General features: G+C 38.7%; 2 protein-coding genes across 2 annotated transcripts in view; one reads left to right on the top strand and one right to left on the bottom strand.

The window, feature by feature from the left end:
* The window catches only part of uggt2 (UDP-glucose glycoprotein glucosyltransferase 2), a gene marked incomplete at its 5' end in the record, with an annotated part of 33,841 nt that extends 22,831 nt beyond the window's left edge, over positions 1 to 11,010 (bottom strand). Inside the window, 20 exons of the mRNA XM_083908818.1 lie at positions 273 to 367; positions 2,134 to 2,232; positions 2,318 to 2,441; positions 3,036 to 3,200; positions 3,322 to 3,453; positions 3,823 to 3,958; positions 4,090 to 4,175; positions 4,386 to 4,505; positions 5,076 to 5,226; positions 5,388 to 5,479; positions 5,749 to 5,809; positions 6,345 to 6,444; positions 6,659 to 6,759; positions 6,881 to 6,950; positions 7,028 to 7,124; positions 7,701 to 7,878; positions 8,030 to 8,142; positions 9,194 to 9,324; positions 9,427 to 9,509; positions 10,886 to 11,010. Coding sequence (XP_083764944.1) covers positions 273 to 367; positions 2,134 to 2,232; positions 2,318 to 2,441; positions 3,036 to 3,200; positions 3,322 to 3,453; positions 3,823 to 3,958; positions 4,090 to 4,175; positions 4,386 to 4,505; positions 5,076 to 5,226; positions 5,388 to 5,479; positions 5,749 to 5,809; positions 6,345 to 6,444; positions 6,659 to 6,759; positions 6,881 to 6,950; positions 7,028 to 7,124; positions 7,701 to 7,878; positions 8,030 to 8,142; positions 9,194 to 9,324; positions 9,427 to 9,509; positions 10,886 to 11,010 — 2,259 coding nt within the window. The remainder of the gene's footprint in view (positions 1 to 272; positions 368 to 2,133; positions 2,233 to 2,317; positions 2,442 to 3,035; positions 3,201 to 3,321; positions 3,454 to 3,822; positions 3,959 to 4,089; positions 4,176 to 4,385; positions 4,506 to 5,075; positions 5,227 to 5,387; positions 5,480 to 5,748; positions 5,810 to 6,344; positions 6,445 to 6,658; positions 6,760 to 6,880; positions 6,951 to 7,027; positions 7,125 to 7,700; positions 7,879 to 8,029; positions 8,143 to 9,193; positions 9,325 to 9,426; positions 9,510 to 10,885) is intronic.
* Positions 11,011 to 14,240: 3,230 nt separating this feature from the next.
* Positions 14,241 to 27,185, top strand: part of hs6st3b (heparan sulfate 6-O-sulfotransferase 3b) — a gene marked incomplete at both ends in the record, with an annotated part of 63,593 nt that continues 50,648 nt past the window's right edge. The window contains one exon of the mRNA XM_083908643.1: positions 14,241 to 14,791. Within this exon, the coding sequence (XP_083764769.1) occupies positions 14,241 to 14,791 (551 nt within the window). The remainder of the gene's footprint in view (positions 14,792 to 27,185) is intronic.

Here is a 27,185-nt window from a genome sequence, read left to right as displayed (position 1 = left end):
TTTACAACGAATGCAACATGTTGAAATAAAGGAAAAAATTCAATGTATTAGTGCATGTATTGATGAATTTTGTGATAATTGCAGAAAAAATAAAGGACAGACTGAAGGACTAATTACTGAGTAATTATAATGTAAAGTGTTCTGTTTTTCTGCTTGAATGCACTGTATTTGTATTTATATTGTATTTACTTAATCCATGAGGCTTGTGATGTATTGTCAAAACCACACAGCGTCATGAGAAGACAATGGAGAGAAAATATGATGGTACTCACCATATGGTTCAGAGCGTTGAGCAAAAGCTTTCTTCCTGAGGTACTCTCAAAATCCCCAACTATCCACATGGTCACAGGACTCATCCCATCCTCGTCTAAGATAGAAGAGCAAACTCTACACATTAAAATACAGTAAGTGTCACACTTATTACACTACATTCAATTAAGCTGTTGTCAAGATTCTGTTCAAGAAAGGCTCCAACTTTCCTGGCTTTAACTGCAACAGAAAGGCATCCAGTGGCCACTTTATAACTTTCTAATACTTCGTACAAACCCTACGTCCCCAGTGCAGCAGATAGAGGTGCTGAAAATATTCCTTTGATTTTGTGCTCCATATTGACGTCCTGCACAGTCATGCTGTGAATGGATCGATTCCACCGCATTCTAAAGATGCTCTATCAAACTGAGATCTAGTGCCTGGAGGCCACTGAAGTAACATGAACGAGGTGGAACCAGCTTGAGCTGATGTGTGTTTTGTGACATTTACAGGAGGAAGGCATTAAGATGGGTAGACTGTGATCCTAGAGGGATGCACTGCAAAAAATACAAAAGGTAAGCTGCGGTGTTTACGCCAAGTGTGGAGAGAAGATACATTTATAATAAATCCACAGCTCATGTTGTTTACACCAAATTCAGACTGTGTCATCTACTGGTTTGCTGCAGCACAAATCAAGACCTTTTTAGATCAGTGGATGGTTCTGCAATCTTCTGCTGTCCAGGGTTTGATGAGTTAGTGCTCTGTAGCATCATGTTCCTGTTGTTTCAGCTGACAGGGGTGGATAGCAATATGGTCTGCTCTTGAAGCTAACCCTCTCATAGTTTGGCATTGAGTTGTAGCGTGTTCAGAGATGCTCTTCTGCATTAGCTCAGTTGTAAAAAATTATTGGAGCTGTCCAAGGCTCCTGTTCTACTCAAACAACACCAACCATTCTTCTTTGAACTCTCCCATTTAAATAACATTTGTGCAAAAGTGATGCTAATGACTGAACCACCCATCTGATCCCAGCAATTATTCCACCATTAAAGTCACTTAAATCAACCTCCGTCCATATTATGGTGTGAGTTTGGACAAAAACCAAGTTCTTGACTGTCTGCATGCTTTTATGCACTAAGTTACTGCCCCCGTGATTGGCTGATTAGTAATTTGCATAAGATGCTGGATTACAACTCTATAATAAAAACAAGAGCAGAGGACAAATGTTGAAGCTCTCAAAGTCAACATTAATGGTTATGTGAATTTGGAGGGAGGGCCCAATTATTTAAAAGATTTATAATTTGGGCTACACTTTGACAATTAGAATTAGAAAATGAGGTACAGTCATGAGTGAACGTAATATTGTTGTATGAGAACCACAGAAGAATACGACATCTATAAGAGGTCTGAGTGCATTAGAGGAGAATTGTGTCACTAATCATAGTTATATTCCCCTTAGTCAGAATTGCAGGCTGTCAGAAGGTTAGCTTGTCCATAGTGACATAATGGCAATCAGCCATCTCAGTCTCAATGAGACACCTACATTCTCTGAGCTGTGAAATGCAGCACTTATGGCCATTTAGACTGCTGGCTGAAAGCCAATAAACAGGCCCAGCAAATATTGTGTTGGAGACACAGCCTGTCCACTCTAACAAAGGTCAAAATCCCACTTTTATGGACCAGTAAAGGCATGGAGAATTAATTTTTCATTCATTTCAACAAGCAAATGTGCAATAGCTGTTCCACTTTAAACCACAATATGCAAATGCTTCAATACATTGTGTGTGCTGTTGCAAAGCAAATGCAACTGTAAATGACATGTTTTGCATTGATCTGACATATTGTTTATTAGGAAAGTGAGGCATAATATCACATGTAATGGCTTACCCTTATTTGTAAAGTACTTCATTCTCTTTGCCACTATAGCCGTCTTGTCTCTGGAATCCAAGAATGAAAACACATCTGTGTCCTCCCAATCATCGACAACTGCAAAGCAAGACAGGAAAGTAAACATCTGAGAGATATACAGTGAATTGTTGCTGTATGGTGTAGGATGAGTTGCAAAGGTCACCTGGTGTAGCAGTGAAGTCGAGGTACTTTCTGTCAGTGTTTAAAATCAGTGGGTTCATCCTGGGGACAACATTGGCCTGCTCCATTAGATAGTCCACCACATCTGAGCCCTCAGTTAACTGACCCTATGGGCAAAGGACAAAACACATGAGAAATATCCCACTGAGAGCATCAATGCATGAGAATGGATTGGATCTTGTGTATGTCTTACATCTGAATAGTTAACATGCAAGTGTAAATGTACAATCACAATGATGTGGAGAGCTGGGGAGGACATTTTAAGCTGCAAACTGTCCTGCTTTCTAGCAAATCTAGCAAAAAGCAAGATGGCTATTGATCAAATACTTTGAATTATTTACCACATTACCACTCCACAGTGCTGGCTTAGCCTAAATTCTATACTTGACTGCTGCAATAAACCATTAAAATTTAATCTAATTCTACATTTAATACTTTATAGTGGCGAGCCATGTATTATTTATTATTATTACTTAACACGCATTTCTTAATCTGTCAAACAACACTATCACAGACCACTTGCTAATACACCAAAAACTAACTCAAAGCTAGTGTGGAAAACTACTATGCATGAGTGAGGACTACAACTGGTATAGAGTTTCTTTACTTCCACTCATTGCATGTGTATTTATCTAAATATTGTTCTTAAATTCTGTTAGGGTGATCAATATGAGGAGTGTTTCTTTACTGTTGACTCATACCATATAGACAGCTCTCTGGAACGTGGTGGTGGCGTCCATTATGCGCTGCAGGATGATGGTCTCAAGCTCGTCTGGGTCCATCTCATTTGGGCTCAGAGGGACTCCATTAAATAAAGCCAGTGGTAAAGCACCCAGGCCACTCTTTTTGTAGAAGAGAGCACCATCCTGAAACAAATAAAACATGGACTCAATCAATGGACTGTTGCACCCATTTAATCAATGATTAAGTAATGACTTAATTCCAATGGAAAAAAAGATAAAGGAGAAAACCATTTCATTTCTTTACCTTCCTTGTGTAATCATACTCTGACTCTGCACCTAGAATCCTTTTAGCATTGGCATTTGGGAATTTTCTCTTCAGGAAACTTGTGAGTGCATCAACAGTCAGCAACTCCCCAACATCTAGTTTGCTGTACAGCTGCAAGATAGTGGCAAGTCAAATTGAAAGTTAACATTTACCAGCGTGGTTTGACAGAGCACAATGTGCTTCTTGATGTTTGTACACATGCATACTGATCCAGCCAGACTATAACACATTTAGATCAGTTGGAATCAGTCGGATCAGTTTCAAATTGATATATCCAACTGCGTTGTCCAACTGAACTCATGTGAATTAAGCAGGTCACGGTCAGATAATTCACAAAAAGCAATTGGGCATGTTGACTGTTTTTATCATTTGACTCACAGTGAAAGGGCAACACAGAACAATATTCGATCCTGACTCTCCATATGATTAAAGGATTTTAGTTATTCTTCAACAAGTGATTTGTAAATGAGACATACTTACTGAGATCATGGACATCAGAGCCTGGGATAAATCATACTCGTCTGCAATGTAATTCACTAATCGGTACAACCCAATCCCTGCATCTGAGAAGCCATCAGTCTCATCCTTGGTGTTGATGACAAACACAAATCCAATTCTGTGACAAAAGGGGCAAAAACAAGATTTCAATTTGCAGGTGAAATGAGAATCACTAGATGGAAACGATAATACATACCAAGAGAGGATCACATAAACAGCTGTAGAAGAGTGAGAAATAACAGCACCAACCTCAGGGGGATCTTGTGCTTGTAGAAAAGCTCTGCTAGTTTTACCAGCTCGACAGTTTGTTCTTGTATTGGATCTAGGAAAAGCACCTAGCAACAGAGGTATAATCAGACAGAAGAGAGAAAAGTGCACACTGTCAGAGACTAATATGATAATCAAAGCCAAATCTTAAATATACCAAAGGTAGTATGTACATCAGAATGTGTTCATGTTTACAAAATGATTCAATTGGTTTGGACACAAGAGCCAGACACATCCAAAGATTTGAATAGGACTTTTTTCTTCTCCTGACAACTCACCAAGTTGAAGAAATTGCGTCGGATCTGTCGGATGACACCAGGAAATGTGGCTCTGAGGAGCTCCTGTACACCTGTTGGCCAGCTGCCGTACATTGGGTCATTCTCTATGTCATTTATCCACTAGAAATTAAAAAAGAGAAAAAAGAAGATAGAAGAAAAATATAATCTTATCGTACTAATCACAAGCTCTACAATGAAATAAGATTGTAGCCATTAGAAGTGGTAAAATAAATAATTAATATAAAAGTAAATAAATCAATGAAACTAAGGAACTGAGAATTATAGTTCATAATGAAAGTGAAATAGTAGGCTCCATAAACACCATACACATTTGTCATAATCTCTCTCGATCTCTCACATACTTATACTCTACATATTACACATGAAACATGTTCAGTCGAATTAAAAACAAGGCTTAAAATATTCATTTCTCTGTCATTTTTTTATTGTACCTAGAATATTTAAATGGCCAGAGGGACCAAAGGGAAAAACTAGATTTTTTTTAATTTGATAGCTTTTCTTGGCTTTCTTCCAAGTTAATAACTGAGATTTCTGGCAGGCATGAGACTGTTGCAAAAGCCTAATCCACTAATTCAGACCCTGGTGCAAATATACACACACATGCACACACACAAAAAACTTGCAGTGTTGATCTAGGCCAGATGAATAATTAATCTGAACGAGACTCACCATGATAGATGGATGTCTGATATCTAAGGCATACTTGTCATCCACAATGTTCACAGGTAACCTCAACAGCTTGCCCTGATGTTCTCCTTTTATGCCTAAGTTATGAAGACCCTCCAAGACCCTGGCCTCTCCTCTGAGGGTGTCTAAAATGCTGTAAAAGGCAAGATACATTTTTATACAGATATGTGTGGCAGTGTGCTTTGAAAAGCACCACCTCTGATCTTGGTATAACAGGATTACTGAGCTGATGAAGGTCTGACGCTTTCAGGGGAGAGCACGGCAGACCACTGACACCTCCTGCTGTGTTCTTACCTAAAAGGGTTGTGAACGTCCAGATCAATGTGCAGTCCATTGATGAAGAGCTCTCCATCTCCCGGGTGAACACCAACTGTCTCACTAAGATGCTGAAAGAACAAGCTCAAAGATTTATTTGAATGTCAAAAACCCTTTCATTTGTGATTCTAACTTTAATGTTTGACCTTTCAACAAGAGCATATTTACAGAGAGACTACAAGCTGTATGGAGCTAGCAAAAAACAAGAGCAAAAATGTGGCATTCGGACACATTTTAGAAACATACAATTTAATAAAATAAAACTTGAGCAACAGCTAAAGATGTTATCAAAGACAACCTTCCACACTATCATGAGGGAATGCTGCTTATGATATCGCACCTTTTGGTTCGCCTCAATTTCTTTTCTCATTTCCTCCTTTACAGCCACTCTTGTCAGTGATCTGTGGGAACAGTAAAATATGTCCAGTCACCATCAGCTTTTACCATATCCCCAGCCAGCAGTAAAATGCCAGTTTTAATCTCCAAAAACCTGTGGGCTTCAAGATGGTACATTCACAGTCAATTCCCTGTAAACACCCAACACTTACTCAGCACTTTTTGGCGTTATTACAAGCTGCCTGAGCCAAAATAAGCAAGCATCACAAAAGCTGATTAGATCTCTGTGCAACAAATACACTATATATGCTGGGGAAGTAATGTGTATCATGGCAAAAAGTAACAGCTCAAACACATGGTTTATTTTTTTCAAAACGTAGATTTCAGATGCAATTAAATAACAGCATTCATTGTAGATGCATATATATATATATATATATATATATATATATATATATATATATATATATATATATATATATATATATATATATCTTTAGATAGAGTGGGGATTGCAAAAATGGATTAAGATTTTTAATTGCCACCACATCTACAGCTGTTCAGCTAGAGGGAGAGAGAAAATATGATGCACTCACTTACCTGGCTTTGCTTGGAAAGTTCTGACTAAGGTCTCGCATGAGCTTTAAGGCATCAAACTTTGGCACGGACATTATTTTGGCAGCTGCTTGGAAACTTAGATCTGTGGAGATCACAAACAAACTCATCAACTCATATGCTGCACATACACAAATGGAGATTGTGTTTTAACAACATAAATGTATGCAGAAAAGCTTTACCACACTGGCTCAGTTCAAACAATAGCATGTATTTATAGGAATTAAAAAAAAAAAGTCCTACATGACTACAGATGAATGACCTACAATCGCTTAACATCTGAAGTACAAGACTGATACCTTGCATTTCCCACACTTTAAGAGGAGCCATATCATTGGTGCTCTCCAGAAGATGTTTGTGAAGCTCTCCAAGTTGCTCACGCAGTTCAGGGTGAGATTTTCTCAAGAGGTAAAAGTAAAAGAATGAATTACAAATATGATTTATTAATCAAGTCTCGCAAAGGAATGTGATGCAAAGATGCCATAGAGAAAAATATAAGAGGTCAAACAAAGGCTACTTACTTTAACGTTCCAAAAAAGAATCCTTGTACATCACTATCATCATCCTCTGTATTTACACCCGTCTTTGGATCTATAAAGCAAAACATTTGTGCTAAATTTCCTTTCTACACAGTGAGGTCCAGCATGTTTGATGGGTCAACAACTGACCTTTTACTTTGGTGTCATCAACAGCTTTGTATTCTGTGCTTTTGATAGCCAACTCAACACTATAGCCAGATAAAAGCATCTTTTGAGGTTTAGGATCCTGCAGCAGTGAAGAAGCAGAGTGATTAATTAAATGAACATGGTGTTGTTTACATGTGTTGTGCAACAGTCATTAATCACTACAACTCATCCACTCTGAAATCTCATCCTAGAAAAGACGATTTCTGCGTTCTGTAAATACAGACAATCATTGGGTTCAGCTGCTTCATCCACACCCCCAGATATTGACATTTGAAGCAGAATGGGTGAGATGGGTGAAAAGAGCCTGACAAATTCTACAAATGTGCCCTTATGGAAATCAAATTACTGTAAAATTGGAAAACTTTAATTTGACTAGCATGGTGACTTGCCAAACAAAGACTGACCAACTTGTGTTGTGCTCACATTGTGACCTACACAAGGAAATGGGAATCTATGTGACGATAGTGTACACCTTAGTGCAGCTACTCTTGCAAATGAAGGGAACATTTTGGCAATAAAATAAGGGTAAACAACTAAACTCTCTGACTCTGATTATAGCTTTGTTGCTGTCAGAACACAGTCTAAAGAAAACTGTACATATCAGTGTAATAAGTGGATAATCACTTTAAGTGGAAGGAAAGCCATTGCTACTTACCGCAACAAAATGCCGCAGCACGTAAATAAGTGCACCCTGCTGAGCTTTCTCAGAGAGCACTTTATGAAACGAGACAAACTTCTTGGTCCCAATCTCAGCATACAGAATCACAACTGGCACATCTGTTTTATTGACTCCTGGATATGTGTGATCATTCTTGTATAAATATGATTTTGGCCTGCAAACATTTTGAAAGACAATTGAGAGATTTGTATCAAGAGCATTCTGAAATCAATCAGACTAATCATTTTAAGTCAGTGAAAACATCAAAAAATTTAATTTTAATTATAAAACGTCAAATCTAGCAAGACAGTGCCATTCCATGTTACCTGCCTGCAGCTGCCTTCAGGAGCTTCTTGATGTCCTTGGTGCTGCAGCTATGCTGACCATGGATGGAGACAAAGGCAGGGCAAGCCTCAGGCGGAGGCTCATCACTGGCTATCTGTTAAGGTTAAGGGGAAGAGAAATGTCTTCTGTCACACAGGTTACAGCAGATCTGCAGTTTTAGTCTCAGGGTTTACACTCAGTAAAATATATCAATGTGAATCACCAACATCAAATAAAAAATGTGCCTGATCATTGCTGAAACCCAGGCAATTTAAAGGCTACAGAATTGTGGCTACAGTACAGAGTGCACTTAAAATGCACAAACCAATTAATATTTAAAGTCATATTAAGTTAAAATTGGGTGTCTAAGAATGTACCTTTAATGTATTACTCCAAATTACTGCAAAATACCCCACTAACAGTAAGGAAATATACGGTAAGGAGTGACAATTAGTCTCACTCTCAATAAGCTTATGTAAATATGTAAGCTAAGCTGCACAACCACAGTTTTAAATACAATAACACTATTGGTTATTTTTGGCTGCATGACAGACTGAAAGTTATTCGACTTCTAATAAAACATTAAACTGTAAAGTGTTTATGGACAAGACGGATTATGAAAGCTTTCATATTAAAATAAGCATGCTGAAATTATGAAATTATCTAAGAGAAATACAAAGGGCAGCAATGGTAACTCCTAATTGCTAATTGCTAATTACTGAATCACTTATCATTTTATTAATGACATATTATTGTGAAACCCTAACCCAAGTAGTTTTATTAGAAAGTGTTGTTGAAATGTAGCATTCAAGACAGAAGTTAAAGAGTGATAATAGTCATTAAAGGCTGTGCAAAGGCATTGAGAAAGTCTTAAATGAAGGCCTGCAGAGCACTGTGAATTGGTTCTCAAGCTGCTTTAATTTATTTAAAGCACTAATGTCTAATGTAATGTCTGTCACCAAAAAACACTGACAAGTGTCGCTCCCACCACAGACTTAGCCTTTACCTCAGGTGAGACTACAGAGCTTTCTATCAGGAGGACTCTAGGTCCATATTCCATCCATTCTCTTTCAACATTAATTTCACCACACTCACTTAAGTTTGCTGCTGTCTCACTTTACTAGTAAGCATCCCTCTGTGTCACCACAGACACAAAAACAACATACCTGATGGGATGCATGAACCGCTGGAGAGTAAGACCGCAGGGCCAGAGCAAATTTTAGAAGATTAAGTTGAAGATCTGTAAGGAACTGGCCAGCCTTCTTAATGATCAAGTTGTAGTATGAGCGCACAGACTCTGTAAGACACATCGCCATTTGTAATGGTGAGAAACAAACCTCTCTTAATACACAACCGGTGAACATACATGACTGAAGAAAGGACATGGTTTCAAACAGACCTCCTTGCTTGTAAACTTTGAGCTCTTTCACCGTGTCAACAAACTGCCAGAAATGTTCGTTCCCATCTTCCCCAATAAATTCACTGCAATTGAGAAAAATGAAAGAATTAGTCATGATTAATTTATATTAACTGCAGTAACCCATTTCTGAAAGTGCTATTAGTCGAACTGGAAAAAGCCCAATTAAAATGAGACCAATTCTTGACATCCAAATACCTTCTGAAAAAGGCTGCCAGCTCATTAAGTTTTGGTTATATATTCACTTTCATACAAAGTCTGAAGCTCACCTAAAATGTTGGGTATAAGTTATTTTCTTTGATTTTAATTAGTGTCTAGAATGTTGAGAATGCACACAGACTCTAAATTCAGAGAAAACACAGATGACATGAAATTGTAGTGAAGAAAGCAGCTGAGCCAAGGAAGAGTGCCGAACAAACAAAGCTGCTGAAATATGTTTATTTTCACTATAAGTCCAAAAATAGTTTCTATGGATTCACAGTAGGTTTTCCTGCCCCGTCAAGTGGATTATTACTGGGAGTTTTCAGTTTTGGTTCATAACTGCAATTACGTAAGCACAGAATATGATCACTGAAGCAGGGCTGGGCAATAATTCAACAACAGCATATCACAAATAAACAAAGAACTTAAATGGAATAAAAAGAGGTATGTCCTGACTAGGCAGTCCAGTACTATGTTTCTGCACTGATTTGAAGTATCTAGGTCACATCACCTGGAGGCTTTTGAGCTTTAATGCTTATATTAACTGGATTGTGTGCATTAAAAAGTCATTTTTAAAAATGTTTAAAAGCGTTAAAATGTGATGAAAAGAGGTGTTTCTGATACAGCAAGTGTAGCTCTACTGTCCTACACTATTTTTTAGCCAATAGGAAGCTCATGTTATTGTCATACAGTAAATTTGAGCATTAAAGCTCAATAGCTTTAAGGTCACGTGACTAGTGGGTCAAAATGTAGTGTGTGTAGGACGTTCGAGCTACACACCTATTTTTGTCATATCTTAACGCTTTTGGTACACACAAGATACTTTCTGGTGAGCATGAGAAAGTAGCTTGAGAGCATGAGATACTGGATCATGTGTGTTGCGGAGCAGGGAAACACCATTATTATAATATTATTTCATGCAACCCTGAACTGCAGACAACAAATAAATGTCCTTATCATGGAAACATAATTTAATCCAATAAGCATTTTTTTGTTTTGTTTTTACAGCAGACATGTTTTAACTAGAAAAGCACAGGTGTTACTAGTATCAACAATAGCTCTGTTTAGATTATGTTAGCCAGTATGCACCCTTAAACTGGAGAAGCTAAATGGAACTCAGTCATCATTAATTTGATTATTTACACCTGTGATTTTCCTACAAGAATGTGTCAGACTCAAACACCTAGTATAACTATGTTCAAGCATGGACAGGAATTTCATGTCCAGAGATGAGGAGTACCTTGTCTCCAGGAGGAAAGGCGTCATGTCCCATTTTGCTTGCAGACTGGCAGTAACTCCTTTAGATGCTGATACGACATGATGAACATTCAGCAACAACAGCGACAGCACAATGATGGACCTCATCATCTCCGCTGCGACGTGTCATGAACCTAGAGCAAGGAGAAACCTCAGGTCCGTGATGGGTGCCAGTCAATGCCACGTAGTTATCGTAAGTTGTTATCTCGCACACACAACACTCGTGCACATATTCATGGTATTTAACATAGAAATATAGGAGAGGAGATACACTTATGGCGAATGGTGGCAAAAAACACAAACACAAATGACACAACCCCCTAGTGTGAAGCTACGTTAGAAGAAACACGTCGAACGGATACAGACCTAACGTTACTTATCATTAACTAACTTAAACTTAAGCCGTGACTGAAAATGTAAACAATACAATGGGGTGATTTCACGCGCGGACGCCGCTTGTTACAAAGGGGAATGTAATTATAAGTCCGTAAGCACTGGCTTAAAAGTTTCCAATAATATATTCCTTCACTTACTGATGCTAACCGCTTCCATACAAAGCAAAGGCTGCAGGTAGGTATTTTTGGGGAAGCTAACTATACACCAGTCATCTGTTAAGTTGCCGGCGTATCCGGGTGGCTCGCGCTGGCCGTTATTCACGCCGTAAACAAACTCAGTCAAAACGAATTAAAAAATAACCAAAAATGTGTCTAGCTGTTTGACACATTGTTTATTATTTTATTATCATGAACATTTGAGGTTGAACTGTTTTCCATCAAAATAAAACACCATGGGAACTGAGGAATTTGATCGGGCACAGCGGCAGACAGCTAAAGAGACAGACGCCAAAACATCTAACGGTTTCCCACACGAGCATGTCGTGTGTTGTGTTTGGCGAGTTTCCACAGTTTAGAGTAATGTGCGCTAATAAAGCTGTAAAGGTATTTACAGTAATGGTAATGTCAGTATACAAAGATAAGCAGCGATTTGACAGTGGAGTTCTGTTGGTTGGTGAATTTGTTATAATTCCTATTTCTGGCTTTCTAAAAATCTGGGTCCAAATCTGGGTTCCAAGTAGTAACGTTGTGTGCCTGGTATTGAAATTATTTTCCATAACAAATGGTAGTTAAAAAAAAAAAAATCTTGAATATGTCAAAGATTTGCCAAAAATCGATGCATGAAATATTGATTAATTAAAGCTACATTTTATTAATTGTATTTATCTTTCTAAATAAACAACGACATCTAGTAATCAAACTGGCATTTATAGGGCGAACATCCTCAAATGGTTGAATGGTAGTTTTAAGCATGGCAAGACTTAATAGGGCAGTAAATTAAACCCATGCCTGGGGGTTAATATAATAATAATATAACTTTATGTATTTTACTATTACAATTTTTTTATTAATCTTATGTATGTATTAGTTATTTATCAATTGTCCTATTGTCAAACATTGCACATTTTTGTTTTCAGAAACATGATAAATGCTGGCAAGTCACCAAATCTAGTTTATTCAAAAGTTTATTTTATTGTTTATGGGCAAGTGGAAGGGAATTGGGCTTTTAACTGAATGGCTGCTGGTTCAAATTCCAGGACAGGTCAAGTGCTTGGTTGCTGTGCAAATACTGTAAAACTAATTATATTCGGAAAAGTTATATTTTATGATTGTTTCATATAAACTATTTAAGTTATAGTGTATGTCATTTTTATTTAAAAGTACACTACAGTGCAGACACAATGCATGCCGGTTGTACAGGCAGACCATACATGTTGTTCAGTAAATGTCAATTTGTTAAGCAATTTTTTTGTGTATCATTTGTCATTATAAAAATAGTTATATTTTATCAGGTGGAGAATAAACAAGAAAACAAGAACAAACATGTCAGTCAAAAATCAGCCATAGAAAAACCAATCCTCTACTACTGATCAGCCAGTTTGTTGCCAGAATATTAAAGGGGAAGTCCTGCAGGTTGGTGTAGTGTGTAGTTTTACATTTTGCTCATATCACACATTGCATATCCATCCATTTGAAAACGGGGTTTCCTCAAAAATAAATGCTTCTGTGATTGTGTGCGTAAGTCCCTTTTTAGATAAATTTGGTCATTTGTGACATTGGGCTTGACTTCCACAACGTGAATTTGTTGGTGGCATTGTAAAATAATGAAATCAACTAAATTACTGCCAAAGAGGCAGCAATCTCCTACAATTTCCTGTAGGCAACCAAAATTGGTCACTTCCTGCCTTTTAGCAAATCATAACTTCTTTGACACTGCACATACACAGCTTGTGGCACATTTCTGTAATTTCCTGCTGACTTTGTAAAACCCCTACCATTAGTAAACTGTGTGAAGTAGAAATGCTCTTTAAATTGCTCAGGTTGAGCTCTACAAAACTTTGACCACTTGTCATCATAAGACACAACAAGTGCAGCATTGTTTAATTAAGTAATCACATTATGAGAAATCATTAAATGACACTGCTATAGATTTATTTTTACTAATGATTAAAAACATTGTTTATAGTTGCAGCTTCTAACAGCTCTGTATACGTATGAGTCATTATTGGACTGTAAGCACTGTGTAAACTCTCTATAATCATCAGAGATTAATGCATTTCAAAGAATTGCAGCAGATCTGGTATTTATAAGTCTGTGTTAAATATGTGATGCTGTCTCAGTCCAGTGTCAGTGTGGCTGCATGCGATAAAACAAGAATGTGGGATATGTAGACGGAATGTTGTGGATGCTCTTGCAGCCACAGCCACTACCTCGACGAGAGCAGAACGCACACAGCCTATTTGTCGGCTCGTATGCAGCAGCAGCATCAGCATCATCCTCCTCTCCAAACTGCACAGCTTCAGCAGCAGCAGCAGCAGCAGCAGCACAGTGTGTCAGACCGCCTCAGCCTGGCAAGGATGCGGTAGAGGATCCATCCCTGCATCAGTCCGAGCCCTTGCTATATTTGTGCTGAAATTACTCTGTCACAAATGAAACACTCAGCCATTTAGGGACAAGTCACAGGATTGCCTCGTTTTCAACTTGACGCTGGAGAATGGGAGTCGTCGGCGCGGATGCAGTTTTGCACCGGCTCCAGAAGTTGGACAGCCACACATTTTAATGCCATGACTATTGACTTTGGACAGGATTTCCAGTGCAGTGCAGACGGCGTGCAATTTTTCTTTTTTAGAAAAAACCAAAAGGTGCATCTGTCATTTTTTGTGGATGGTTGTCATTTGATCAACATCAATAAAATGCACCTTTAACGAATCCGAGGCATGGAGGAGACGCACGGACGCCACTTCTAATTCACAGTAATGGAATAAAGTCATTAATCTCGATATAATGGATGATAGACCCAGTAAGCTCATATTGGTTCCTATTCTAGCGGTCCTTTTTGTTATGATAGGGTATCAGTACATTTGTCCCGCGGGCAGCAACTCGTGCCACTTTAAGACTGATGGGGAGAAACTAAAGGGGGTAAGTCTACTTTCCGGTCCGGACCAGGACAATGATGACTTCTACAGAGACCAGGACCTGGAGGACGACAGCCCCGCCGCGAGGCTGCCGTCCAAATTCAACTTCACGGACCGAGACCTCGACAGACACGTGGAGTTCAACATCAAGGAGGACGACGTGATCGTGTTCCTGCACATCCAGAAGACCGGCGGCACCACGTTCGGGAGACACCTGGTGAGGAATATTCGCCTGGAGCAGCCGTGCGACTGCAAACCGGGACAGAAGAAATGCACGTGTCACCGGCCAGGGAAAGACGAGTCGTGGCTCTTCTCCCGCTTCTCCACGGGCTGGAGCTGCGGGCTGCACGCCGACTGGACCGAACTGACGAACTGTGTTCCCGTTATTATGGATAAGAAGGAGGCCCAGAGAAATAAAAGGTACCCGTGTGTGTGTGTGTGTGTGTGTGTGTGTGTGTGTGTGTGTGTGTGCGCGCGCGCGTGCCCTTATTAATTAAGTTATGAGCTTCAGGTGTGTAGGTCCACACATTTTCAAAGGGCGTTTTAAGGGTTAACCTTCATGCTGCTGCACCTTTGGTAAATTGCAGTGGGAATAATACACAAATTTCATATGGACATCCTAGGGTGGGTATTTATAGGTCTTCTTATGTGTTGTTGAGTCAAAATTATGATTAATTAAAAGTGATAATTGTGCAAAAGTCACAAATTAGACCATTCAAAACGAGCCAAACCAACTTTTTAATGTGCCATATTTCCAAATTTCACAAATTCAATCTGATTTTTTTTTTTAAATGTTTACTACTTTTTGCTATTGAGTGTTTATACAGTTGGTGTCTATAGCATGTTTTTTCACTCCTGGTCCTGGGGAGCCACTGTCCTGCATGTTTTAAATGTTTCCCTGCGCAAACACACCTGATTCAAATGGTCAGTAAGCTCTGCTGTAGCCTGATAACAACCCATGTATTTGAATCAGGTGTGTTGGAGCAGGGAAACACCTAAAACACATGTGTCAAACTCAAGGCCCGGGGGCCAAATGTGGCCCGGCACATAATTTTATGTGGTCCGCGAGGTCTATGCTGCTTTAATGTGTGTGTTGACTACATTTCCGTTACCCTGAAGTCACGGCATCCCGCCAGATAGATTGCAGTGAAACATTATATCTGAAATCTATCTATATATATATCTATATATATGAAATTGAGATTGAAATATCCACAAACAGTTTCAAGAAAGATGGGAAGGCGAATACATGTTTGTGCTTCAAGGAGAAAAAACGCTATGTCTTTTGTGTTATGAGGCAGTGTCGGTCGTCAAAGAGTACAATCTAATCTTTGACACCAAACTGCGATCGCAGCAGAATGTGTTCACAAAAGCCATAACCAAAAAGCATGCAGCGGTGAAAGCTAGCTTTATTGTGGCTGAAGAAATCACCCGTCCTTCAAAGTCTTTTTCTGAGGTTTCGTTTACGATTTAGTTACATTTATTCTGTCTTACAGTTACATCTGGCCCTTTGAGGGCAACCATTATGCTGATGTGGCCCACTGTGAAAATGAGTTTGACACCCCTGCTCTAAAACATGCAGGACAGTGGCTCCCCAGAAACAGGAGTGAGAAACCCATTGCCTATAGGTTGTAAAAAGGGATACAAGGCACTCTATATTGCACATTCTTATAGCCTCTGTATATACGTAAAATAGTAATGGTAAAAAGCTGCTAAATGCTCTCTGTTCTGCAGGTTAAGACTTGGTTTTTAAGGTTAAAATTAGGATTTAGGAGGGATTAGGGTTAGGGGATGCATTGTCCATTAGTGTTCATGAGTGTCTATACAGACAAGTGTTCAATTTTGTCACCTTTTCTAGTATAAACATTGACCTTTTCCTGGACCAGTAGTCCTCATGTGGACTAATGAGGCAGAACCTAATTTCTGAGGCACTGTTTTAAATCAAGATGTGCATAGTGGTTAGGTTAAAGTTAGAATGAGACGTTAACTGGTGACAGTTATGTGGTTGGGCTGTCTAAATGAATGGAAATCAATATAGTGTGTGCATGCGTATGTGTAGCATAAGTATGTGTGTTCAGACCCCCCCAAACCACAAAAACCGCCAGGGCCCTGTGATGCATTCCACATGCACCTTAACCTCTCATTTTATCCAGACTCCTGCCTTTAACCCTACATTGAGCACTAATGAGTATTTTTTTTTTTTTTTCGCCTGGAAAGTTATGCAGCAGTTAAGTCGGGAAGCTGAAAATAACAAAGCCACATCTTTTTCGTTGGATTCAGATCAGCTGGCTTCTGCAAAAAAACAAAAAGAGATGATATGAAAAAGACAAATAACTGTGTCAAAAAGAAATCCCTCAGAAATCAGTTACCTCATGTTAATGGTGAGTAAATGTTCAGTGTGTGGGATTGAGCATAATGTGATGCTATAAAATCCACTTCATCTTTTACTTTGCTTGACCCCCCCCCCCCATATAAATGACACATGTTTGTCCTTTATGTTCCCGTCGCTCTTTCACAATCAACTTGTTCCTGTTACCCAGCTGGTGCTGTTAACTGTCATTAACCAGTAGCACAAAACCATTTGCAGAGCTCCCCGTCTCACACAGATGAAATTACATTGTTTGTGAGAGCACGGTCCAAATGTTCCAGAGCCCTGTGGTGACTTCATTGTAACTGCATAAGCTCTAATTGCCCTCAGTGAAAATTGGCAAAAACGTTGGCTCCCAGAATGACTTCACAGCTGCTGTACGACACGTTGTTGTACGGCCGTATTATCTCAGGGTCTCAAATGAGCCCAAGAAGTTTTGCTTAGTGCATGAAGTCGGCAAAGTACATGTTTATCTTGTTTCTGGATTCACTGGCTTTTTAAAAGTTGCATTACAGAGCGGCCATTAATCTGGCATGTTGGTTAGTTGGGTAGTGGCGTTTAATGGCAGTTGGCATCCGTAGTGTTGCATTAGTGCCTTTCTCTGGATGTAATTATCCATTACCTTTCTCTTTCCTTTTCCTAGCATGTCAAAAGTCTGGATAAATAAATATAGATTGTAGGGGTGGGGGGAAAAAAACGATTCACATATGAATCGCGATTCATAAACTTCAAAAATCGATTTTTGAACAAAAAAGCACCAGTTTGTGTTATTTGTGTACAGTTTATTTTGTAACTTCTGGGAGAAAAAGGCAGCTAGTCTAAGCTTTTATTTATGCAGGTTATTTTTCTGTAACATTTGTCTTAAGTTTGCCTTTGTGTGATCACATTATCACATTATCTTATACAAACTGTATTGTTTTGATGCCATAATTTACCTTAACACACTATGCATTGTATCAATTGTTGAATTGAGAATCGGTTGAATTGAGAATCGTATGAATCGAATCGTGAGCCACCCAAAGATTCACATCCCTTATAGATAGTTAGGATTTATAGTCCATCCCACATTTTCCATTTGTGTTAAATGGCACAGTGTCTATTTCAGGGTGTTCACGATGGTAGTTGCATAATGAATGCTTTTTATTTGTCAGTTATACATAGATCAGTGGTTTTAATGTTGCTGCTTATTGGTAAATATCTGTGTCCTGTTTCAAAAGAGTTTATTCTCAACCATTAAACAACACTAGGATTTCAAATGTATTTTGTAGGTTCAGTTACTTTTCACATCTTGTTAGTGTGAGTTTTGTACAGAAAATTAAATTGAATTGGTTTTAATGTTGTGTCAGAGACACTGTGACAAATAAACAAAAACATATCGCTAAACACTGAATCACTGCTTTGAAAAATACACAGTCATACACTTAACTATGAGCGTCGTACATGATTTATTTCTTCTGTACCGAGTGTTTCCTTTACTCTGGAAAGTGCTCACTGAATGTGACAGCTCTTCATTTCACAGCTGCAGCATCTATTCTGCACTTACCATCCTCTCACCCCTTGTTCTGTAGTGGGCTCCCGCAGCATCTATTCTGAGATTATGCTGCCTCGACCAAGACTGTTGGCAGACACACTTTGTTAGACCCCCCCCCCCTCACTCAGCAGCCACTGCACACAGCACATTTACTAATTGAGATGACTAAAAGCCTCATTTTCATTTGTGTATGAGGGATACCTTAATTAAAAGTGTTTCATGATATTAAGAAAACGCTCTTTTTTCAAGTGTAAGATATTTGTAATGAAAACATTTTTTTTTTTTTTACAAAAATCTTTACTCCACCTGAGGGTGCAATAGGAAATACTAATCATACATCACTGCCAAATTCAGATGGCATGCCCTTGTTACACAGTTGAGAGCCTCTCAGATTGAGCGACTGTCTTTCTGCAGTTGCAGGCATTCACCTTGCCAGCGCTTGAGGCTGTGACGTCACCGCCTGCATGGCCCTGTGTGGCGTTTTTTCAGCTACAGACAGAGCATGCAGCACAACCGACACAACCGCGTGGAAAGGTCAGGTGTCGGACCAGATCAGCATGTGTATCTTGCAGTGTGTTACCTCTGGAGAGTGCTGTCAGTCAGGGGAGAAGTGGAGCAGGTATAGGCTGACTTTCTCGTGCAGTTTTCTGTAGGGGGAACATAGAGTACCTCTAAGTGCTGTGCTCTTCGGTTGATCCACGGAGAGACTTGTGGTTTTACCATAGTCTGCTGCATGATAACAGCTTGTTAAGATGGTTGGTTTCCCTACCAGGAAATTTCAGAAACTCGTTCATTATCCAACTAACTTATAATTTTGCAAATTTTCTAAAAGGGAAACATGATTAATAAAGTAGCAGAGCAATAACCAAGCAGCGGGGTTGAAGTAACTGCTGCAGAACTCAGAGACAGGATTGTGCCGAGACGAAAAAAAAAATCTGCTGCATTAAAGTATCCCTGGAGCACAGTGGCCTCTCTGATTGTTCAACTGTTGAAGTTTGGGACAATATGAACTCTTCTTCCTGCCCAGCCAAACTAAGTAAACTGGAAAGAAGTTGGCTTTGGTGACAGAGGTGACTAATGGTCCAGAGATTCTGTGTGGAGATGGAGAAACTTTTGTCTTGCTGTGTCATTAAGGGATAATGAATGTAGACTGGGGAGGTTTTTTTTTAGGCTGCAGCAAAATGGAAATATTAAAGTGAAGGGGTCTACTTATTGAGATTAAACTGACACATGGATCACAAAGTAAGGAGCTGGTAGGGCAGAACAAACCGCAGGAGGCGCATTATTTGTTAAAGGTCCCATATTATGCAAAATCAACTTTTGCAATGATTTAAATCCTTATATTTGGGACTCTGAAGGTCCTATCAGTCGGCAAAGTGTGAAAAAAGATGAATCACTCATGCTTTTGTGGTCCTCCTCAGTCTAAGTACAGGAGATAAAAGTTGCAATGTTGACTTCCGCACTCACTGGGCTGTCGCAATGCGCTAAATTCCTGGAATCGGCTTTGTCCGTAAAACATGCGAGAGTGCTGGTGAGGGCAAAGGTATCTGAAAACGGGAAGTCCGCGAAGTCCATGAAAAGTTCTATTCTTGGCTCCACAGTGCAGCACAGAGTCGTACACAAACTTCCAGCCTCAGAGGATTTATCTGTCCAGTGGATACATGTTATATATGACGGCAATGTGCCATCAAGAGCCTGCAAATTATCACTTTTCCAAATGCTAACTGCTGTAAGCGCTCTGTAGCCTCTGTGGCTGATGTAATTTCCTGTCCCTTAAGTTTCGTTTGACTTTAATATAATATAGAGTATAATATGAGTCCTTTAAAGCCAAAATGTGTCAAAATATCATTTTAGATGAATTATTGTCTTGACGTATACACATCTTATTCTACAGACTGACGTTTGTCAGCTTATTCCTAAACAGTTGAATAACTGCCAGATATCGAAACGTTATCGCAATTCCTTTCAAAAATAATCGCAAATTAGATTTTTATTCAAAATTGTTCATCCCTAGTAGCTGGTTTTCAAACAATATCTTAAAGGTTATAGGTTAATATCAGAGAAATACATTTGATTTCGGTTTCTATCGAATTGAGCGTAACCTCATTCAGTTTCTCATTGCAGTATTTTACCACCGGTTTTCATCCTTGGGTGTCAGAAAATGTCGTTGCGATGTAGAAAAAACAACAACCATAGCAATACAGTTTTATTGTTACAGCTGCAGGTCTGAGGTGAGAAAATGTCATTATCAAACTACAGCCTGGAGTCTCCAGTGAAGCGTTCAGTATACACCATGAGTAAATCAGCTTTGAAAGGCCTATGCAATCTTTCACATATCTTTTTCTTTTTTTTTTTGTCATCATAGTTTAATAATCACACAATTGTCGAGCCATAGAATTGAACGGTCTTGAATATGAAAGAAGCTATTTCCGTTATTATTCTGCAGAAGTCATGTTATTAATGTTGGAGGAACACATGGAGCCTTTATCTCACATCACAGACCAGGATAATAATTACGCACAAAAAATATTCATCCATGCAATTCTTTACTTACATAATGATTGTAGTTGATGGTTGGGTCGGTTGTCAAGGAGGAACCCAGTGATGTTGCATTAATAAAACAAGACAATCAGAGATGGCAGACTTCAAGCCTCTGGCGGCCTCTGCTGGTCATACTGGCAAGTGCAAGTTAAGTGTGGAAGCACAAACAAACAGACTAACCTAAACATGGCTCGTTGATGACAAAGCAACGTTGTCACTTTGGAGAAAAATGTGTCTGTATACCGTCTGTTGTGTGATTTCACTTTTAAAAGGATTAAAAAAAAGATTCAATAAAATACAATATATAAGCTATTTTGCATTTAGTCTTCTTAATCCAGTCAGGTATACTGTATAACTGTCAATCCATCAAAGCACACTATAGTAAAATAACACCAACAATATCAAAGACAGCAATTTAACCAATAAAATGGATATAAATAAATGGAGAGAAAAACAGTAAAGTAGACACAGCTGCTAACAGTAAATGTTGCAGATGCCTCATCCTTATACATTCACTGAATGTAGGTATTCTAAGAGCTCAGTGTGTGTTTTTATGCACACTCAGATCTACATTACCATATCATGTCAAGCCAGCAGGTTATGAAACTGTCACTTTTAGGGCCAGTGTTATCACAGTGACAGATATTGATGTTGGCAGGATTTTTTTTTTCTGGTTTGTTTGTTCGTTTTATGTTGGGTTTAGTCATAAACGCGCAATGAGTTGTGTGCCCGCCATCTTTGCAGAGTGCACACATCTACATTTTTAGTAAGCAAATTCTCCTTTTTGTGTTTGAAATTTGAGTTTAATCCAGATAAGAAAGGCTTCATTTCCATACTTCTTGTACTTAAATAGCAGGTACAACAATTTTAATTGAATAGATTTGTGTGGACCATAAACAAGTAAAAATATATTCACAGCAACTGCATTAATATACAGCACGTAGGATACATCTTAAGTGTTGGCCTGTATTAGACAGCGAGCCTTTGTCCTTGTTTTTTTTTTCTTCATTAAACTTCCCTCTCTTTCAACTGTGGCCTCATGGTAATTTTATGCAAATGCTGATGTTGCGGTTTTTTATCAGTTATAAACTCTTCATTAGCAACTTTCTTGTTGCCTTTGCATAATGAATGCTCCGTTCAGAAGTACAAAGAGATCGAGAGAGCGCAAGAGAAGGGGAGAAATGGCAGAGGACGTCGTCTGCTGTGATTCTGGACCTTTAGATCATAGTATCCTCAAGTGGCCTTGAAGTTTTTTTTATGTTCCCATGGTAAAAGAGTTGTATTTGAAGAGACAGATGAAAATAACACAAATAGAAATGGACAACTTTAGATCATCAAACACTGAGGTGTACAATGCAAATTAATATTATTATTAGGAATACCATTGTAAAATATATATATTTTTTATTATTTAGATAGCTAATTTGGTTAGTAACACATGATGAATTATAAGTTGATCCTATCTGTGCCATAGGTGCATCCTTGGTAACTGCTGTGGGAATAATACACAACTCCTTATATGGACATCCTATAGGGTGTATGTTTATAGGTTGCATCTTCAGCCTTTACAAAATGCGTGTTTGCTTATGTGTTGTTGAGTGAAAGTTATGATTCATTATATATCGCTTATTTATTTAATTACATTTTTAAAAATGGGATTAGTGATAATTGTGCAGAAGTCACAAAATAGACAGGTTTTCCATTTCATTTTGGTTATAAAAACGAGCCAAGCGAACTGTGACGTAAATCTAAATTTGACATTTAAAATTCAGTCCGATTTTAAAACATTTTACTCAGGTGTGTTTATATAGTAAATAGAAAGTAAAATGGAAAAAAAAAATCATCAGATTGCCTATAGTTTGTGCTGAAAAATAGGATATAAGACGTATGTTGCATATTCTTATAGCCTCTGTATATACATTTAAACATAGTAATGGAAGAAAGCAGCCTAAATGCTCCGTGTTCTAAGGGTTAAACTGTTAAAAGGTTTTTACACGTTGATACAGTCTCAGTATTTGTCAAGATTCTGTTACTCATAACCCATTAATCTTACTAAAGTGTTATATGTATAAATGGGATAAAAAAATGAGCCTCATTTTAAAGTGTAAAAGACACAATCCAGGCACATGGGCTCACTGCTGCCCTTTGTAATGTATGATAACATGTTGATTCGCAAAGTAATAAAACCCTAATTAATAATATACTTAAACACAAACATTTAGCTTGACCTTTTAGAATATGAAAGTCATGAGTGTGATACCTGAGAGCGCTGATGTTACTATTAATGGATGCTGTAGCTTAGAGCTTGAATGATGGATAACATTACTTTATGGGACTCATCTGCTTGGCTGGTATCATTCCTTATTCATCAGGTTTCTTGGCTGTAATTATACAACTTTACGAGCATGTGAAGTTGTGTGTCTCATCTCCTTTTAGGTCTTTTCCTGCAGGATTCTTTCCTCCATCATCAAAATAACATATTCACACACACACACACACACACACCCTTTTTTTTCCAAGAGCAGTAATGCATTGTTATTACTTACATGACACACTGATGACATGGCCTGATTCTTGGCTGAATAATACTCCGCATCATGATTTATTCATGTAAAGTGATGCAGAGAGGGCTACAATTACTGTGCGGTCATTAATACGTCGAGCTCTGAGCAGCGAAGCATGTATCGCTCGCTCTATCTTCTACCTGTGCACGACATCTCCCACTGCTGGTGCTTCTCCCTGAACCAGGCTGTGGGAGGATGTCATTATCAACCTGACCCAAATGAACTTGAATGCTGAGAGCAGCAGCCTTATTTTGCATTTTGCTAACACTGATGTACAGTTTGTGTTTGGTAATTAGTTATAAAGTATCTTCAGTCAGTTTGGTTTCCTGCATCGCGTGGTGTAATGGTAAATTCAACTTCTCTGTCTCAGATCTACAACTGCCCATCACCCTATACCTGCCGAACACAGAATACCAGGTTCTTTGTGTATAGTGTATCTAGCCTGAACTGACACCTTCCTACAACATCCGCAGGGAGTCGGCTCCCCGATACCTACAGTAGACAAAGAGGTGTGAAAACTCCGCCTGGAATGGCAGACTTTGTCTATTGGAGGAATGCAAAAGGAGAGTTGCACAGGTATAAATGTGTAGGGCTCACTTTGCTGGAATGGATCATTCCTGTGAAGATTGACCTTTTCCTTGCAACGAAAATAAAAACTTGTTGGCCGGCAGAAGTTTTCTATTTTGTTCTTCTCCATTGGCCAAGATTGGGCTTGTAACTAAGGGTCGCCAGTTCAGGTCCTGGGACCCCTCTGTTCTAGGGCTGATTGATTTTGAATAAATATCTAATTGCGATTATTTTGACAGGAATTGCGATATGATTCACGATATCCGAGGGAACTTTTTTAATTTTTTTAAATTTGAAAAACATATTAAAAGGGTTATTGTCTGATATTTGTGTAGATATGTAAGAAACAAACATGTTATTTTCAGTCTGTAGAGTAAGTGTATAGATCAAGACAATGATGAATCTAAAATTATATTTTGTCTTTAACAAATATTGTGATTTGAAAATTGCAGTGGGCCGTATTATGATTTCGATATAAATATGATTAATTGTTCAGCCTTACACTGCTCCTTTGCCCAGTTTGTGTGTATCCATTATTGGTGTGTAAAAAGGATGGGTTAAATGCAGAGGTCAACTTTACTATCACTAATTGGTGTGTGTGTGCATAAATTACTATAATTCCAATGTTTATTTCTTGACAGCTGAGGCATATTGTCAATTTAATTTCTGTCCTTGGAAATAACAGTTCAGAAAATAAATGTGACCATTTTGTCTGACTAGTATTTGTTCTATTATGAAATGGCATGATGTTTATCAGAGGGAGTTTGCCCAATTTTGCGAAACGTAATTGTAAAATCTTAAAAAGACTTTTGATAACTTTTGTTGTTGTTGTTGATGACGTTCTGATTCTGCTTCTGTTATTAGTCTGCACGCACAGATGCAAAGTAACAGTATTTGAATGCCGCGTCCTTCATCTGAAAACAGGCTCTGTCGAGCAGTACGAAGAAGTATCGGAACTCAAATCTGTTTGCGCCGCGTCACTTTTCTAGTGCCTCCATCTGTCTTGACATAAAACAAATCACTTCCTGTGTGCAGTGCGGGAATGTCAATGGGTGACACAAAGATCTAAGCACTGCTGTACCGAGAAACAAAGAGAGTGAGACGTGGCTTATGTTCATTCATTTTTTTTTCATGTTCTAAACACTACAGTTCTAAGTATCACAACTTTTTGATCAGCTATCTTATGTGAAATGTACATGTATTTGAAAGATGAGAAATCATCGTACTAGTTTTACAGCTCGTCTGTAAGCCAGTAAACTCTCTTGTTACACAGTTGGACTCCGACTTTTCTTCTGTGTGTTTTTAAAGTCGCCTATTGAGAACTCAGCGAAACACAGGGATGCAGCTGGGTTAATGGAGGTACCCATACAGACACAGATGAACCTGAGGGAGGATAGTTAAGCAGATTTACTGTTCTGGTCATATTTTTAAATGTGGGAGGCAAAGTGCTCACTGCAGAGGTGGGATTGTTTATTATGTGTGGAGCTGAGAGTGCCCTTGCAGGCCTTGAACTTGCAGGGCGCAGATATTGCTTTTCATGTGTCATTAATTCAAGTGATCACCGCTGGCAGGCCTGAGCAGTAGTTCGGTTGCTTTGATAATTACTGTAAGTGTTACCTCTGTAGACACGGTAACGGCAATATGTCAAGCAACTGTACAGCGTCGTGAAAAAGAAAATGAAATTGTCAAGGAAGTCTGCGAGCGTGATCCAAATTGGGCAACGGCAAAGAAAATGTGCCGTGCTATTTTAAGAGAGAGGCTGAGGCTCAGACATGAATACTTGAAAAGATGATTAATACTATATTAAACAGGTTACGTATAATGAACATTGATATTAAATATCATCAGTGATGACTTTTTAAATATCTTTTTAATATACTATTTTAGTATTTGTCAGATTATACCGACAATATCCATTTCTTTGTTGTCATTTGAAACCACATAGACTGGTTAAGTAAAGGGACTGCTTGTGGTGGTGAATCTACGGAGAACTCTGCCGTTCTATGAAGCATAGCCACTTTCACCTCATTTAGTTTTGTGATGTGCAACCTTTGTTTTATTTCACCCCGTGCTTATCAGTCTTGTTTCCAGAGCTGGTAAGCGGCAGTTTAAGCCGAAAAGGTCCCAAAACCCATTTGACTGTGTAATACCTGCCCAACACTGCAAACACCATAAAGCCGGAGAGATAGTAAAACATTCAGGAGCTATAGAACCACTTATTTCCTAGGGTTGTGGGTAGAGATGAAAAATACTGCTCAAAGAGAGTGAATGTTCATCAGGTTGCCAAAAAACGCAAACACCGCTTGAATGCTGATGTGCTCGGGATTCAATAAAAAACAGGAAGTAATACAAGAGTTGCATTATGCAAACTAGAGTAAAACGGGTTGAAACTGTGCTCAGATTATGTGACAGAAATATAATAGACATTGAGACTAGAATTTCAAGGATTTCTTTTCCTTCAGAATCCTTGTTTTACACGTATCTGCTCTTCTGATGAAAGAGAATTATTACGCTGTGCAATCCAGTTTTCATAAGTCTAAATCACTTTTTTTTTGCCATGTAATGTCTGCAAGAGTGCACTGTACAGGAAGCCACGAGTTGTCTTCATGGCACAGTGATTAAAACGAACCATTGCCGTGGCACCATTTGGAAAAGTTCTAATGAATATTTTGTCTTCGTCCATTTGGCTTGGGACTGTTTGAGGTGTAGTATAAGATGGAACTTACCGTCCTTCTCTAAAAGCCACTCAAGTTAATGAAAGCTGTGTCGCTGGCCAGATCGGGCTTGCTGCTTTTCCGTCGCTGTCAAATAGTTGCTGGTCTGGCAAATATGATTCTCCAATGCTCTGATTCAGCGTCTATACTGTGATTAAAGCATATGATATGGCATTTGGTCAAGTGGCTTCTGGGATCCTCCAGCTGCAGTTTTCTGGACGCAGACTTATCTGTCTTTGGTGAGAAAGGACCTTGTTGTATCAGGAGCTGCAATGTAGAACTTTTAATGTATTTAAAAAATTTCAGCTGTTCAGCTGGGTATGATATAGAGAGATGTGTGAACTGCCAGATACCACGTGTGCTGTCATGGATCTGAACTCCTGCTTCCCATCCAGCTCTCGATCAGCCTCTGATCACCCCCCAGACTGAAGTAAAAAGCACCTCATAGTGATCTAGTTAAATCTAGTCATCAGAGTGATGAGAATGAGTCAGCTGGTGTGGCAATTCAAAGATTCTGTGTTTAATGTCC

This window comes from Microchirus variegatus (assembly GCF_963457635.1).
Source record: "Microchirus variegatus genome assembly, chromosome: 22".
NCBI classification, from domain to species: domain Eukaryota; kingdom Metazoa; phylum Chordata; class Actinopteri; order Pleuronectiformes; family Soleidae; genus Microchirus; species Microchirus variegatus.
This window is presented reverse-complemented; position numbering and strand designations above follow the sequence as displayed.